At 35.7% G+C, this 13,372-nt stretch overlaps 2 protein-coding genes across 2 annotated transcripts in view; one reads left to right on the top strand and one right to left on the bottom strand.

The window, feature by feature from the left end:
• ZNF236 (zinc finger protein 236) overlaps window positions 1-7,289 on the top strand; it is a gene marked incomplete at its 5' end in the record, with an annotated part of 80,509 nt that extends 73,220 nt beyond the window's left edge. The window contains 3 exons of the mRNA XM_082499209.1: window positions 2,480-2,609; window positions 4,883-5,059; window positions 5,497-7,289. Of these exons, the coding sequence (XP_082355335.1) occupies window positions 2,480-2,609; window positions 4,883-5,059; window positions 5,497-5,624 (435 nt within the window). The 3' untranslated portion in view covers window positions 5,625-7,289. The remainder of the gene's footprint in view (window positions 1-2,479; window positions 2,610-4,882; window positions 5,060-5,496) is intronic.
• A 2,009-nt stretch (window positions 7,290-9,298) lies between these two features.
• Window positions 9,299-13,372, bottom strand: part of MBP (myelin basic protein) — a 124,152-nt gene continuing 120,078 nt past the window's right edge. Inside the window, exon 9 of the mRNA XM_082479977.1 lies at window positions 9,299-11,217. Within this exon, the coding sequence (XP_082336103.1) occupies window positions 11,161-11,217 (57 nt within the window). The 3' untranslated portion in view covers window positions 9,299-11,160. The remainder of the gene's footprint in view (window positions 11,218-13,372) is intronic.

Raw genomic sequence — 13,372 nt, 5'->3', positions numbered from 1 at the left:
CAAAAATGAAATTTGCTGTTTGATACAGCTGACCCTGTGCAAGCATGGTTACTCTCTTTCATCCAGCATAACAACCTGATCTTAACGAGTTCAGCTGGTGGCTATGAAAGCTGACAAGTTGTATTTCGGGAAGGCTTTCTTTGTATCCTGTACAAACCCACTCTAGGATTTCTGATGATGAAAGTAAAAATGAGTCTCCAAGTCATCATTTTCCACTTCTCTTGAGGAGGAGGAGGAAAGGATGTTTTTGACAAGAAAACGATTTCATTTACTACTTGGCCATCGTGTCCTAAAAGAAACTTCATCTCTTCATCAAACTCCTTTCTTCATTAAGGTGTTCCAGAATATCAGCTGAGCTTCCTGTTGAACAGGAAGTTCAACAAAAGTAAATGAAACCATGGCTTTGGGCTTAAAGTTTTGGGAAGGGTTCAGTGTTCAATGATCTCTTACTCAGGGCCTTCCTTTTGTACTGGTGGTATTCTGGAGATCTCCTTATGATTTTGCTGACTGTCCTGATTTTACAACTTCAAAGTGGAGAATCTCAAGATATTGGCAATGACTAAACTGTCCAATTCCAAGTCATTAGATAGTGGAAATACCTGCAAGGTGACTGTAAATAGTAAATAAAGCACGGACATCATTCCAAGGTGAAAAGAGATGGAGGTTGTAATCTTATTAAAACAATGGAATGAAACAAACTTTTTATTGCCACACTTTTAGAGGTGATTACAATTAATGTTTCAAGATAGATGGGGCAGAAGAACCAATGCATGGGGTGTTAAAGGGCCCTTTCAAAGAAGGTTTCCTATTCTTATTTTCTAATTAGATAATGCTCGTTTGGGACCTGAAGATACTTTCTATCTGAAAAATATGGGAATTACACAAATCTGTAAAACATCATATGAACAATCAAAGAAATACTAAGTATGTCTATATAGAAGTGCTTGCACTTCAGAGCATTGTATTCCCATGAACTATTTTCAAAAGCATATATTTTACAGGAAAAGTGTAAGGGTTGGCAGATCAGTGGAACAGAGTGGTATCACAAAGTGTTTCTTCAGAGAAAGGTGACGGAAAGTTTTACAGCAACTATCTGGATGCTCTCCTGTTCACTTTCAAGTAGAAAATGGGGCACGGGGTTGCTGGGGTTTGGGTTTTTTTGTTGTTGTTTTGTATTTTTTGTGGGTTTTTATTTGTGGTAGACAGACAGAAGCAGCCAGTTTCAGATAATTTTCCTGGAGTAGGTTATAGCCTGCTTCTGCCCTTTCCATGCTTCAGGAGATAATGAACAAGATGAAAGCAAGATATTTTTTTCATCTCTAATTAAGCTGTGGTTTATGAATCTCCTGTGATTTTCTGAGGATCCTTTTTATTATTTCCCTAGAATACTGTATTATTATAATTACTATGATAATATTCTTCCCTGTAAGTGTCTTGCTGATTTTCCTGTGAAAACAAATTCTGCAGACACAATTTGCTTCTGTTCATGGAGTGAGGAATGACTTCATAGACATCAAGAAGGCTTATTGTTTAGGTGTAGTAAAAACTAATTAATAGTCTTTAGTCGGTAATGAATAGACTAGAAAAGAATATCCACACACGTTTTAGGAAGTGGACAAATACTCGCAGTACTGTTTCACATACAGTTCTTGATAGATTTTTAAATTAAATATGTTTATATTTGCTTTCTCTTGTAATCTTAATGTTATCTTGGTATTAATAAAGATATTGAAATGAGAAAGTTAATAGATAAGATACTCCTTGAAATTTGCAAAACTTCTGGGCCAGCATCAGCAAACTACAAACACTAAAGTTAGAACTGTTACTAATGTTTCTTCGTACAGATAAAACGTGTCATACCCTCATACCTTTAAGGACCTTAGTGTCTTTTTTTAAAAATTAATTTAAGAGTTCATTATGAAGTTACTCTGTTTGCACATTAACATTGTGAGGCTCTGTGTGTGTTGTGATAGTTCCCTCTTTGAGGTGTGTACAGTTTTACAATAATACTTGTTCAGGTGTCGAGTAGGATTACCTATGTATCAGTCAAGGGGGAGAGATGGATACTGTTGAGGGGAGGGAAAAAAATCCACTATTAACTTACAACACACAGTTGCCCAAAATCTGTGTTAGTAAGTGAACAAAACCTTTCAAGACCTCTGGTTTTGTTTGTTTTGTTGTTTGTTTTTTATTATTTTGATTCAGATAATTAGCAAAGGGACTAACGTATGCAAAGAAAGCAATGCGGTTATTGACAGAGGCTTTCAGCAATGTAAAGATACTGATGCATCAGCCTTACAAAGAGTTGATATACAAAACCAATCTCATTTAAAAGTAAAAAAGAAAATGCAGGTTTCCATCTTCTTCCTGCTTGTCTGCTGATGTCTAAGATCCCCTGCTTTTGTCTTCAAAGTATTTCTATGTTAAACACATTTTTTTAAATGGTCTGAAATACATTTTTTTTTCTGTACCGGCTTAGGAACACATGCAAACCCATCAGGCTGGACCTTCACTGAGTTCCCAGAAGCCTAGAGTGTTTAAGTGTGATACTTGTGAAAAAGCTTTCGCTAAGCCAAGCCAGCTGGAAAGACATAGTCGCATTCACACAGGTAACACCAGAAATTATTTTTATCTCACAAGGTTTTCTCATGAATACGCACGGGTGTTCTATTTGGAGCCCTTGCTCATGGTTTCAGGTATCTGCATTTAAACATCAGTTTAAGCTTAAAAAAAACCAAGTAAATTTCTAACTCAGAGCTTAGAAATTAAAATGAGAAACAGCACTTAATCTCAGAAACTGTGATGTTTTGTTTAAAGCCAGAACGTAATGCTTAGTGGTGTGTCTAAGCTTCTCCGTATTTTGTGTCTGGCAGTACTGCAATGGTGATGTCAATGCATGAGCTTGTATCTAAAAGTTTGTCAGTCTTTGAAGCAGATTAATAAAAGCATATTTTAAACCATTGTTTAAAGTGGTGTAAAGACACTGGATAATAATCTTCAAGCATATAGGAGAAAGTGCGAATGAGGGAGTGTGATCAGTGACGTTAAATAAGGGACAGTCTTGACTGCTGATACTAACTGCTGTATGCAGTGCTTCCTTGTTGTTGAACTACTTACTCAGTTCATCTGTTTCTAATGCCAGTGCTTTTAATTTGTTGTGTTCTTTTCTACTTAATTATTTTCTTCAACTGTTACTCCATAAAAAGACTATCCTGACTTCTCCTAGGGACCACACATTTTCTGTGATAAAAGTGCTCTTCAGGTTACAGCTTCTGCCCTGCTACGATTTGAAAGTTGTACATAGGATAGCCCAGCTGTCTTCTCCTTCACCTTCTGTATCTTAAGAACATGATTTCTAAATACAGTCAGTTCTCCTAAACAACTTCTCTCTTTTCCATACCACTGCTACCAATAAAGAGCTGTCATGGCTGCTAGAGTTAGAGGAAAGTTATCTGTATTGCTACTAAACTGGAGGGGGACCAAGGAATTTGACTGGATGTGCCATAGCATAAGATGACTCTTTCAGTGGAGTCAGCCAGAGCTTTCTCCTTTCCCCAATATCAGCTTCTGTTGCTAGTATAAGTCTAAACTGATTTGCTTTCCTAAAGGTATGATCCTTGCCTGTGAGAAAGCGTTCTGTGATTTTTGTCTTAATTAAACATTTTTAACAATTTCTACTGGGCAATACCTACTGAATCAGTGGCCAGAAGGAAAGCACCATTATTTCTCTGAATAGCTTTAAATATCTTGTACATTCAGTTTGGAGGAATGTTGCTGAAATTAGAGGGAAGAGAGATGCTTCCAGTTCTACCAAAAAGCCACGTGGAAATCCATTACACAACACTATAAAGGCTGTTCGTCTTAACAGAATAGAAAACCTGGAGTCAAAAGTATCTGAGGAAACCTAGATTTCACTTCAAGCTAGTGAAATAATTGTTAACAAAAGTAGAAACAACACTTCTGTGCTTTAAGGGACCTTTTATTGATTGTCTGAGAAGTTGAATTTAGCATGGGAGCAACGGTGTGTCTAGCATGGAAGCTACATGGCATGTGGGGACACTAACATACAGGTAATGAAGGAAGAGAGAAATTGGTCCTTTAAGGAAAATTGTGGAAAAGTATTTATACTTCCGCTTGTGCTTTATTCTGCTAACTAATAGCAAAGTATATTTGCAAGTTCAGAAAGTGCTTTTCAAAGTCCTTGATGACGTACAGCAACGTGCTTGTGTTGATGTTGAAGGCTGTAGTGTTGAGTGTTGAAACAAAGGCCTGTTTTTGCAAAGTAGATATTTGAAAATTTTTAAATAGTTTTGTAACTATCTTGGGTTTATATTTAGAAATTAGTAGTATCCTGGCAGATTTGGAAGAACATGGCTGCTTCGGTAAAATATGGGAAGCACTAGTAGCTATTGGCATAGGAGGTCAAAGGTCCCACGGAGAATTACCAGAACTCTTTTTTTTTTTTTTTTTTTTTTTTTTTTTTTAAAACTTCCTAGTTTCTTACAGACATCAGCTTTGTTAATTCTAGAATATTGCTTTATCTACATTTTTCATAAATGTAAAAATGTGATGGTTCCTTTGAGTACGGAAAAGTCAAACTGGTAAAATGATTTTTTACACATCTATTAAATAATTTACTTAGATTAAAAATTGGATAGGAAAGATAACAATATCAGTGGCTTAGAACCTATGTAAATATTCTGACTTTAAATTTGGGATGTTGTGCTGATGATATGGAGCCACAGCACTGTTTTGAGAAGGTCTCAAGGAAGAAGATTGTCTACTTAAATTCTAGGTCATCTTCATGATTTTTACTGAATTCTGAACTGTATTTTTACTTTGAAATGAGAAACTATTAAATACATTTTTTTTCTTTTGTAAGGGGAACGACCATTTCAGTGTACACTATGTGAAAAGGCTTTTAACCAGAAGAGTGCTCTTCAAGTCCATATGAAAAAGCACACAGGAGAGAGGCCTTATAAATGTGATTACTGTGCAATGGGATTTACACAGAAAAGCAATATGAAACTGCATATGAAACGGGCTCATGGTTACACTGGTATGTAGCATAATGACAGTAATGGTGAGTGCAGAAACCCGTATGCTTTACTAGGAAAGCACAAAACACTTCCCTGAAGTTACTGAGGACGTAGGCACTAATAGCCAAAGACCAGATTTGATGAGCTAGTAGCTGCACACGCAACCCGAAAAGCCGGTTGAAACAGAGATTAGTTACTGCTTATGGTTCCTTGTTTTTTATGTGAAGCTCTGTAGTACAGAAATACAAAGCTCAAAAACTATTACAGGAAAACATTTGATTGTGTTAGATTTTTTTTTAAAGTTTTCAAAGAGTGTCTAATGAATTTACAGAATATGAAGTAGCTGTGTAGTATTTTTCCCAACACGATTCCTTTAGTCACAGGTGCTATATTTGCGTTTTTCTTACACTGTACATCAAATCATACTCACTCGTCTTTTTCTCTTGTACTTTGGTAGGTCCTGTACAAGAGCCTGCTAGTCATCAAGAACAAGAAGGGGAAGATATTAGTCGTGCTTTGAATTTAGAAGAAGTGGTACAAGAATCTTCAAATGAATGGCAAAGTATAGGCAATGTTTTTCGATGACACCTTAAAATTTGAAAGCTAAAAATGTTTCTGGGACTCTAATTTCTCTAAACAAGTTTTCAGAAAAGTAAAAGATGGATTTTACAATTAAAGCTTCAAGCATTGAAAATATTAACAATAGAATAATATATTATAGGTTTTTTTTAATTATTGACAAAAATTACCTAAAAGAATCATTCTTTTTTTAAGCTTGTGGAAGAATATTGGGACAACATCAGTTATTCTGTGCTAAGTTGTCTGTGAATCTATGAACTCAGGTAATACTGTATACAGTTTCATCTTCTAATTCACAGCCTGTATATCTGTTTGAAAAATAGACCGGAACTCTCTAACAGAATAGAATGATTCCCCTTTTTAAAGGATGTGAAGAATAACTTTGTGGGAAAAAACATGAAACTGTCAGTCAGCTTTCTTTTTTACGTGTTTGAAGAAATAATTGAGGTTGAAAACAAAATGTTACAGAGTAGATGCATGCAGTATAAAATAGTTTTGGTTGGTTTGTTTTGGGTTTTTTTGGTTTTTTTTTTTTTTTTTTTTACAAGGCACAGGAAAATGCTGTATTTCTGTTTCAAGCTTTTTTTTTAGTACATTTTGAGAATTTGTTGAAAAAAAAAATAAAATGCCATGAACTTATGGCTTTTCTTGAGTTAAACTCTTGAGAGGGAGCATGTTCATTTCCATTCCAAGCACAGATGCATTTAGTTGTTAGTTTTTACATTAAAAGTCTGAGGTTTTAAACTCAGAAATAATTATTTAAAGAGAATCCAAACTGGAAGAGGTTCCGATGACAGCCTCTTCTTTTATGTTTGCTGTATTGGATCAGCAGGTACATATCTCAGTATCTGTGGAAAACACAGCCATATACTAAATCTGGGAAGAAAACATACAATTTTGTGTTAGTAGTGAGAAAGTTAGATGCACACTAGGTCACCTATATTATACAGTATTCCCCAGTGCTGTAAACAGTTACCATTTCAAATCTGTAAGTTCCTCATTATTTTCTTTGTGAATTTTGGAAATATGTTACTTTTATTTGTTGTTTAAGTCATTGTTTCAGCAAAACTACCTAGTTGACTAAGTAATGCATTGAAAGGTGCCACTTGTTAAGTATATTCGTAACAAAGAAACACTGGAGTAAAAACATAGTCATCTTTTAGACATTCCAAAGACAGAAGCTCTTTTCTTATTTTTACCTTGTTCTTTTGAATTTTATTTATATGTTACATATATATAGATATATATATGTGTGCTTGTATGTATATATATATATATTTAAAGTTATATGAGCCTCTGTGTGGCTGATCAGTATATTTTGTAAATACTAACCCCAGTTGCAGGAATTTAATCTTTTTGGTTTGCCGCAAGTACTTCTAGATCATTGGTGGATTTGTTGTACTATAATACAGAGCTGGATTTTAATTTACCTTCTGAAAGATAAGTGCTCTCAGATCCAAAAAGCCCTTTTCTGTAAATATTGTCTATACTTTGTCTATGATACAAATTAGTTATTTCAGATTGCTGAAGCAAGAAATCACTGTTGGTTTTGATAGGGCATCTTTTAATTCTTTTGTTAACTTTGGCATATGTATATAAGTAATATAGTTGGTGACATGAAAATAACACTTTTGTTATGTGGAATATTTAATTCAAAAACATGTCAAATAATATTACTTTTTTCCAAATTCTGTTTCGTGTATTTTTTAAAAATTTGATTCTGGATTCTAGGAAATTCTAAAAACTCTGTTTACCAGAAGTGCGTGTCTTAATATTATATGTAAAGAATGTATGTGAAGTTCTTCCAGCAGTGCCTTTCCTTCCAGCAGTGCCTTTCCTTCTAGACCGCCTATTAACGTTTCAGCTGTTTAAGACAGACGTTATATCTTACAGTTGTCTGAAGGCATACTGGCCCCATGGCATAGCGTCCTGTTTATCTGTAATAATATATTAAAATATGCTACGTTGCATGTGCCATATATAAAACCTTTTTCTTTTTCTTTCAGAGAATACTGTATAAATGCACAGCAAAGTTTGTTGGAGTTGATTTGCTGTGTATGGGATGACGCTTTCCAGAGATTGCCAAATACAGTTTGACAGTAGTTAATTTATAGCTGGTCAAATCCAGGTGCAAATCCATCCTTCATAGTGGGAATGTGATTCCTGACTGCTTGAGAGCATTCGGTCTGCTGTAGCTGTGATTGCTTTGCCAGCAAGTAAAAATTGGTGGTGGTTGTTACTTGGTGAGCATGTGCTAAAAGCAGATCTCACAGTATCACAGTATGCTAGGGATTGGAAGGGACCTCAAAAGATCATCTAGTCCAATCCCCCTGTCGGAGCAGGAACACCTAGATGAGGTTGCACAGGAAGGCGTCCAGGCGAGTTTTGAATGTCTCCAGAGAAGGAGACTCCACAACCTCCCTGGGCAGCCTGTTCCAGTGCTCTGCTTTTGTTCTCATGAGTAAAAAGATGTCATTTTTAAATGGTCACTTCTCAGAGTGTTTTATCTTGATTAGAGGCAATGAGTGTGTGTTGTAAGTCTTGGAATTGTTAAATAAGCAGTGTGATTTATGGAGTCACTTGACGTTTTTCCCGAATTCGGTTTGTTACTCCTCCAGCACTTGGAGACCTGTCACTTACAGTAAATAGACTTTTAAAACCCTTTTTTGTATAATGGTATTTGATTGGCTTCCCATCGTCCTCCTCCCCCATGAACTTCAAGAATCCATTCCTGAGTATCCTGACATAGAGGTTTTCATAGCCCAGGTTCCTTGGTAAGATTGAGTCAGAGGTTTTCAAAGCAGTGTGTCTGATGTTCAGTACAAATACAGGCGCTGTGACCAGTATGTTGATATTTTCAAAAGCCATGTTGAAGTAGATGCATTTTTTTTAAGCAGCAGAAAGAACTCTTGTTCTAAGGCCTGTTTGAGGAGTCACATTGTATAGTCAGTAAGTGAATAGTGCATAGGAATGTCTCTGTTCTTTCTGGTTTGATGCAGTGGTAGGCTTACGCTAGCCTCAGGCCTTTTGGGTTGTGTCTGCTCAAGTGTTTCTTTTGCTTTATGTCAATTCCTTCAGTACAAAAAATGTCACGCTCCTAGGGCTGGTTGTGCATTCTCGTCGAAGGCAAAGTCCTTTGCTTGCAAGTCGCATGGCCATTTAAACTGCTGTTTTTCAGCAAAACTACTAGTGAGTAATTAAAAGAATAAATTTCAGTCTAAGTTTTAGGCTCTTTTGAGAGACCAAAAAAGCCACTTCCAGCCTCTGGAAAAGATGACTGAAGTAAAAGCAGAGTGATAAAGACAAGGAAGAAGCTTCGGAGAAGTTCTGTAGTTCTACAGTGCAGTATTTTGATAAATGTATTTCTCTTGGGTTTTGTTTTTTTTTTTTTTTACCTTAAATATTCTTTCCCATTTTTGAAGGCTGCTTTTAAAAAACAACTTGATTTTCATATACCCTGTTCAAAGAAGTTGCTTTGTGCTGTACTTGTTTATGAAGGGCAGGATTTCGTTGCCTGTACGTAGGTATTTTATGCCTTGCAATATCCCCCTGGCCTTTTAGCTGCCACTCCACAAAGACGTTGGCCTCCCAATGAACCTGTGTCACATTGTCAGCCTTGTGGGCCATGCTGAGTCACCAGCAACATCACTAGACGCCTGTGTGCAGGCAACTGGGTCTTGGGTCCCAAAGTGTCATTTTCTAGTATCTGAACGTTATTCATAAATTGTGAGAGAAAAAAAAAAAACACCCACGGAACTTCATATATATGATCTCTGTTGTAAAAGATAAAACTGGTCCAAGTTTCAAGTTGATTACTTTATTTCAATAATGAATATTTTTAAAAGCTGTGTTCCTATAAGAACAATACGTATTCAAATTAAACCAACTATTATGTTGCAGAGTATACATCTGAATGAAGCTACAATAGAAAAATACACATAGCAACCAATGTAGGTAATAGAAGATGTAATACGTGTGTGTACGCTTAATAATTTTGGTGGTTTTGTTTTCTTTAGTCTCTATGTATTTTCTATCCTCACATCTTTCATTGCTTCATATTAATGGACACTGATTTAAATCTACAGTAGATTTAGATGTGAAATGCAATTAAGATAATATTTATAGGTAACTTTTACTGGGCGCTTATTAGGAATGCAGTTTCAACCTGGGAAGCATTAACTGTAGTCTACAATGCATAGGCTAAAACTAAAAAAAAAAAAATAAATAAATAATTAATTAGACACTTAGATGACAACTTGAAGAAATAGTAAGTTTAAGTAATAAGACAGTGCAATTCAGAAGAGCCTTTTCTCTAAGTGTGGTTGGGAATACCGTTGCCACACATTCATTTTAGTAATTTGTGAACAATTAATATCTAAATCTACTTCATCTATGATTTATTTCTATAAGGCAACTACAGTACAACAGTTAAATGTTCACAGTAGTTTACTATCAGTTTGCTTTGGTGCACTGCCCTTAATAGGCATCCAGATGTTACTCGGGCAAAAGATGAGCTGATCAAATATAACACTGCTGCGATACCAAGAGAAAGACTTGAAATTCTAACACGAGATGTGCAGGACTATCTGAGATACCAATACTGAAGGGCTCTCTTTCAGAAATTAGACTTATTTATTTATATATTTATTTACTTATTTATTGTACTGCAAAGTTAATGCTGCTGCAGCAGAGTTTGTATGAAGCACCAGTGATGTCCAGTGGTCACTTGTGCAATCTTAGATGTTTCTTCTCTGGGAATATCCCTTGTTTCTTAACATTAGTCTAACTCAAATTTGAAATCCTCTTTCTCTCCCTCATCTGCTCTTAATTCTAATGGTTTGGATGCAATGAGCAATTCATGGTATGGAAAGAATTTCCTTATTACTATTGCTCAGCATCGTATTGATTCTACAACATCTGCCCCCTCCCACACTTCACATACCTTGAACTCCCAATGTTTGGTAAACCTTTCCATGACTGCCTAATCCTGTTATGAAAATAAATTATTCTGTGAGTGAGAGAAGGAAGATTAAAACAAAACAAAAAAACCAAATCAAAAAAAGTATTTGGATAAACAGTCCTTACAACTTCTGCACATGGTGGAATTTTTTTTTTTTTTAACAGCAGTGTCTCAAATTCATTAACAGCAGTGCTCAGTATCCAGGGTATTAGCTCTTTATTTGTAATTGTGATGTTCACTAAAACGAAACCAGAAGACTTGAGCTCAGATTAGGTGCTTGGGAGAAATAATGAAGTCCAGCATACAGTTAGGGCGTCCTGAAGAAGAATGAGTAAAGTCAGAGATCTTGTTACTTCACATAAAATAAGGAAAACATCTAGTAAAGCTACTTTTTGTGTTCCTTTCATTCAACTGTTGGTCAGGGATTGCCAATAGAAGTTCGTATAATCTACTGCATGCAGAACCTAATTGGCATTAAGTAATGGATTGCATCTATCTAGGTAATTGTTGCAGTTGTTATTAATTTTAAGGCAGTTACATTATGAAGCAGAGTACATGATCCTTGGATGGCATCTCAGAGCTTCAGCGCCTAGCAACTGGTGAACCAGACCGCGATCCAGGTCGGGACCCAGAGCCTCCCTGTGGAGGGAAGAATGGAGTTAAGTTAATTAAAAGGTACTGTATATTTGGGGCTATAAATTGAAAAACATCAATCTAGTACCACAAAATGTAAAATATTATCTAGTGAAAATGGCTTGCAGTGGCCTGTAGTACATTGCTGAATATTATTGAAATTTTCCCTTCAAAGAGTTGATTGCTTTCCATATTTTTTTACATAGGATTAATTTACTCCTGTTAAATCTGTCATACAGGGCTAGACAGTTTCTCATGAATTATTTGTATGTGCATGTTCTTACTCAAGCCTTCCTAATGAAAGCAATGTATTTACTTGGGCATCTTGGAAATTTTCATTTTTAAGGCTACTCCTGAACTCTATACTAAAAAAACAAAACAACACCAAACAAACAACAAAATACCCCAAAACCAAACACCAAACCCTCAAAAAAAACCACCAAAGCCAAAAATTCCAAACCTTGCATACAAGTTGTAATAGTCTCATATCTGAAAGAACTGAAATGTAATGATTTTATTCTGTAATATTTATTAGGGTAACTCATTAGTGTGATTGTATCAACATCAGTCTTGTATGGAAACCTCAGATGCAAATACAAGATTAAAACTCAGAAAAGATAAAGGGCTGAAACCTAGCCTATTTTTACAAATAAGAAAACATCAAATTAGGGAAAAAAAAAAAAAAAAAAAACCAAACTTGTGACAATTCATAAATCTGCAGTTGAGAAAAACCCTACAGCAGTTTTGCAGCAAAGATGATCCAAGCTGAAATTTTGGTTTCTTTTTTGGAATTTAAGATTAGGCCAACTCTGGTATCTTTTCCTGGGGCCTTAGCAACTTTCTGGGCAAACCTTGAACAATACACTTAACGACCACAAATGTGAGATAGTGTGGTAATTGTTACTGTAATTAGTTGATGACTGAACTGTTTACATCAAAAAAATTAGGCATATTACTTTGTACTTTGGGATTTTGTTTATTTATATTCTCATCTGCCAGTGCTCCCTCCTTAGATTTACTGAACTGTTTGAAAGGAAAACTTAGTGTAATTCATTAGGTAGTTGTCTTTTTTTCTTTGAAAGTTATCTTAAAGAATGGATAACTTCTTTATTGTAAAAGACTGCAAAACTATATAAAGAAATAGTTATTAATGCCTCCTGCTATAAACAATGGGTATAAATCAAATGGGCCTGAATAAAAACTCTGATGCGATTTCCAAAAGTTATGATGGCATGGACAAGGCTACCTAAAAAGTAGAACTGGCTTATGTGTATCATCAGATAGATATAAATCCAAACTAAAATGGTTGTGATGGTTATGTAAAAAAGAGAATGTTAAAGTATGGGAGAGATTATTACATGATTTTTTTCAGGTGTTCGAAAGAAATTTTACAAATAATGTCAGTATATAGCCATGGTATTGTTGGTGTATCTGAACTCCACTAAAAAGCTACAAGTGCACAGCATGAAAATTAGATGTAAAAGGTAAATGTTTGATTTTTACCTGGGCCTCTGAAGAGCTCATTCCATTTCTTAAATTGCAACATAAGAGTTCCTACTATCTGCTTGAAGTTTGCAAGCTGTCACTTGGTGCTGCATAGCTTTGAACAGCTCTACAGTTTAAGATGTGTACCCTAAACCATGTAAGAGATAGAAATGTATTTTTGCTACAGGCGAAGGTGCTGTTACACCTCCTGTTGGAGAGTAAGAGTAGTAAAAGTCTGAGATGAGCAACTCTGGCAATGGGATCTCAGAGCTTCTGTCTTGAAGTTCAGGCTACTGCTGATTGCGTTCTTCATGTTCAAAAAGTGTACTAGATGATTCGTTACTTGTGAATGCTTCACTACCTTTGAGGAGAAATAACAGTCTTAGTTAAAGTAGCTGCCAGTGGATACGGTGTGCTTCTCATGCGTCTTTTTACTGACGTAGAATGTGAAAAGTCCTCACCACTAACTTTTCCTGTTCTGCTTTCATTTATTAGCTGTGTTGGCGTAGCTGTGCAGTGACTCGAAATGGTGAACCGAACCAGATTAAAGATAATCTGACTGGATGTTTATTTTTCGCATGACATAGTTCTCTAATTTGCTCAACTGTGAGGTGTCCCACCTGGTGTGGGAACAAGCAGGGACTGTTCAAGTTGTTATTGCAGTTCAACCAAGTAT

Source organism: Vanellus vanellus (genome assembly GCF_965231255.1).
Source record: "Vanellus vanellus genome assembly, chromosome: 2".
NCBI classification, from domain to species: Eukaryota; Metazoa; Chordata; class Aves; order Charadriiformes; family Charadriidae; genus Vanellus; species Vanellus vanellus.
Note: the sequence above shows the minus strand (reverse complement) of the source record. Positions and strands in the feature narration are given on the sequence as shown.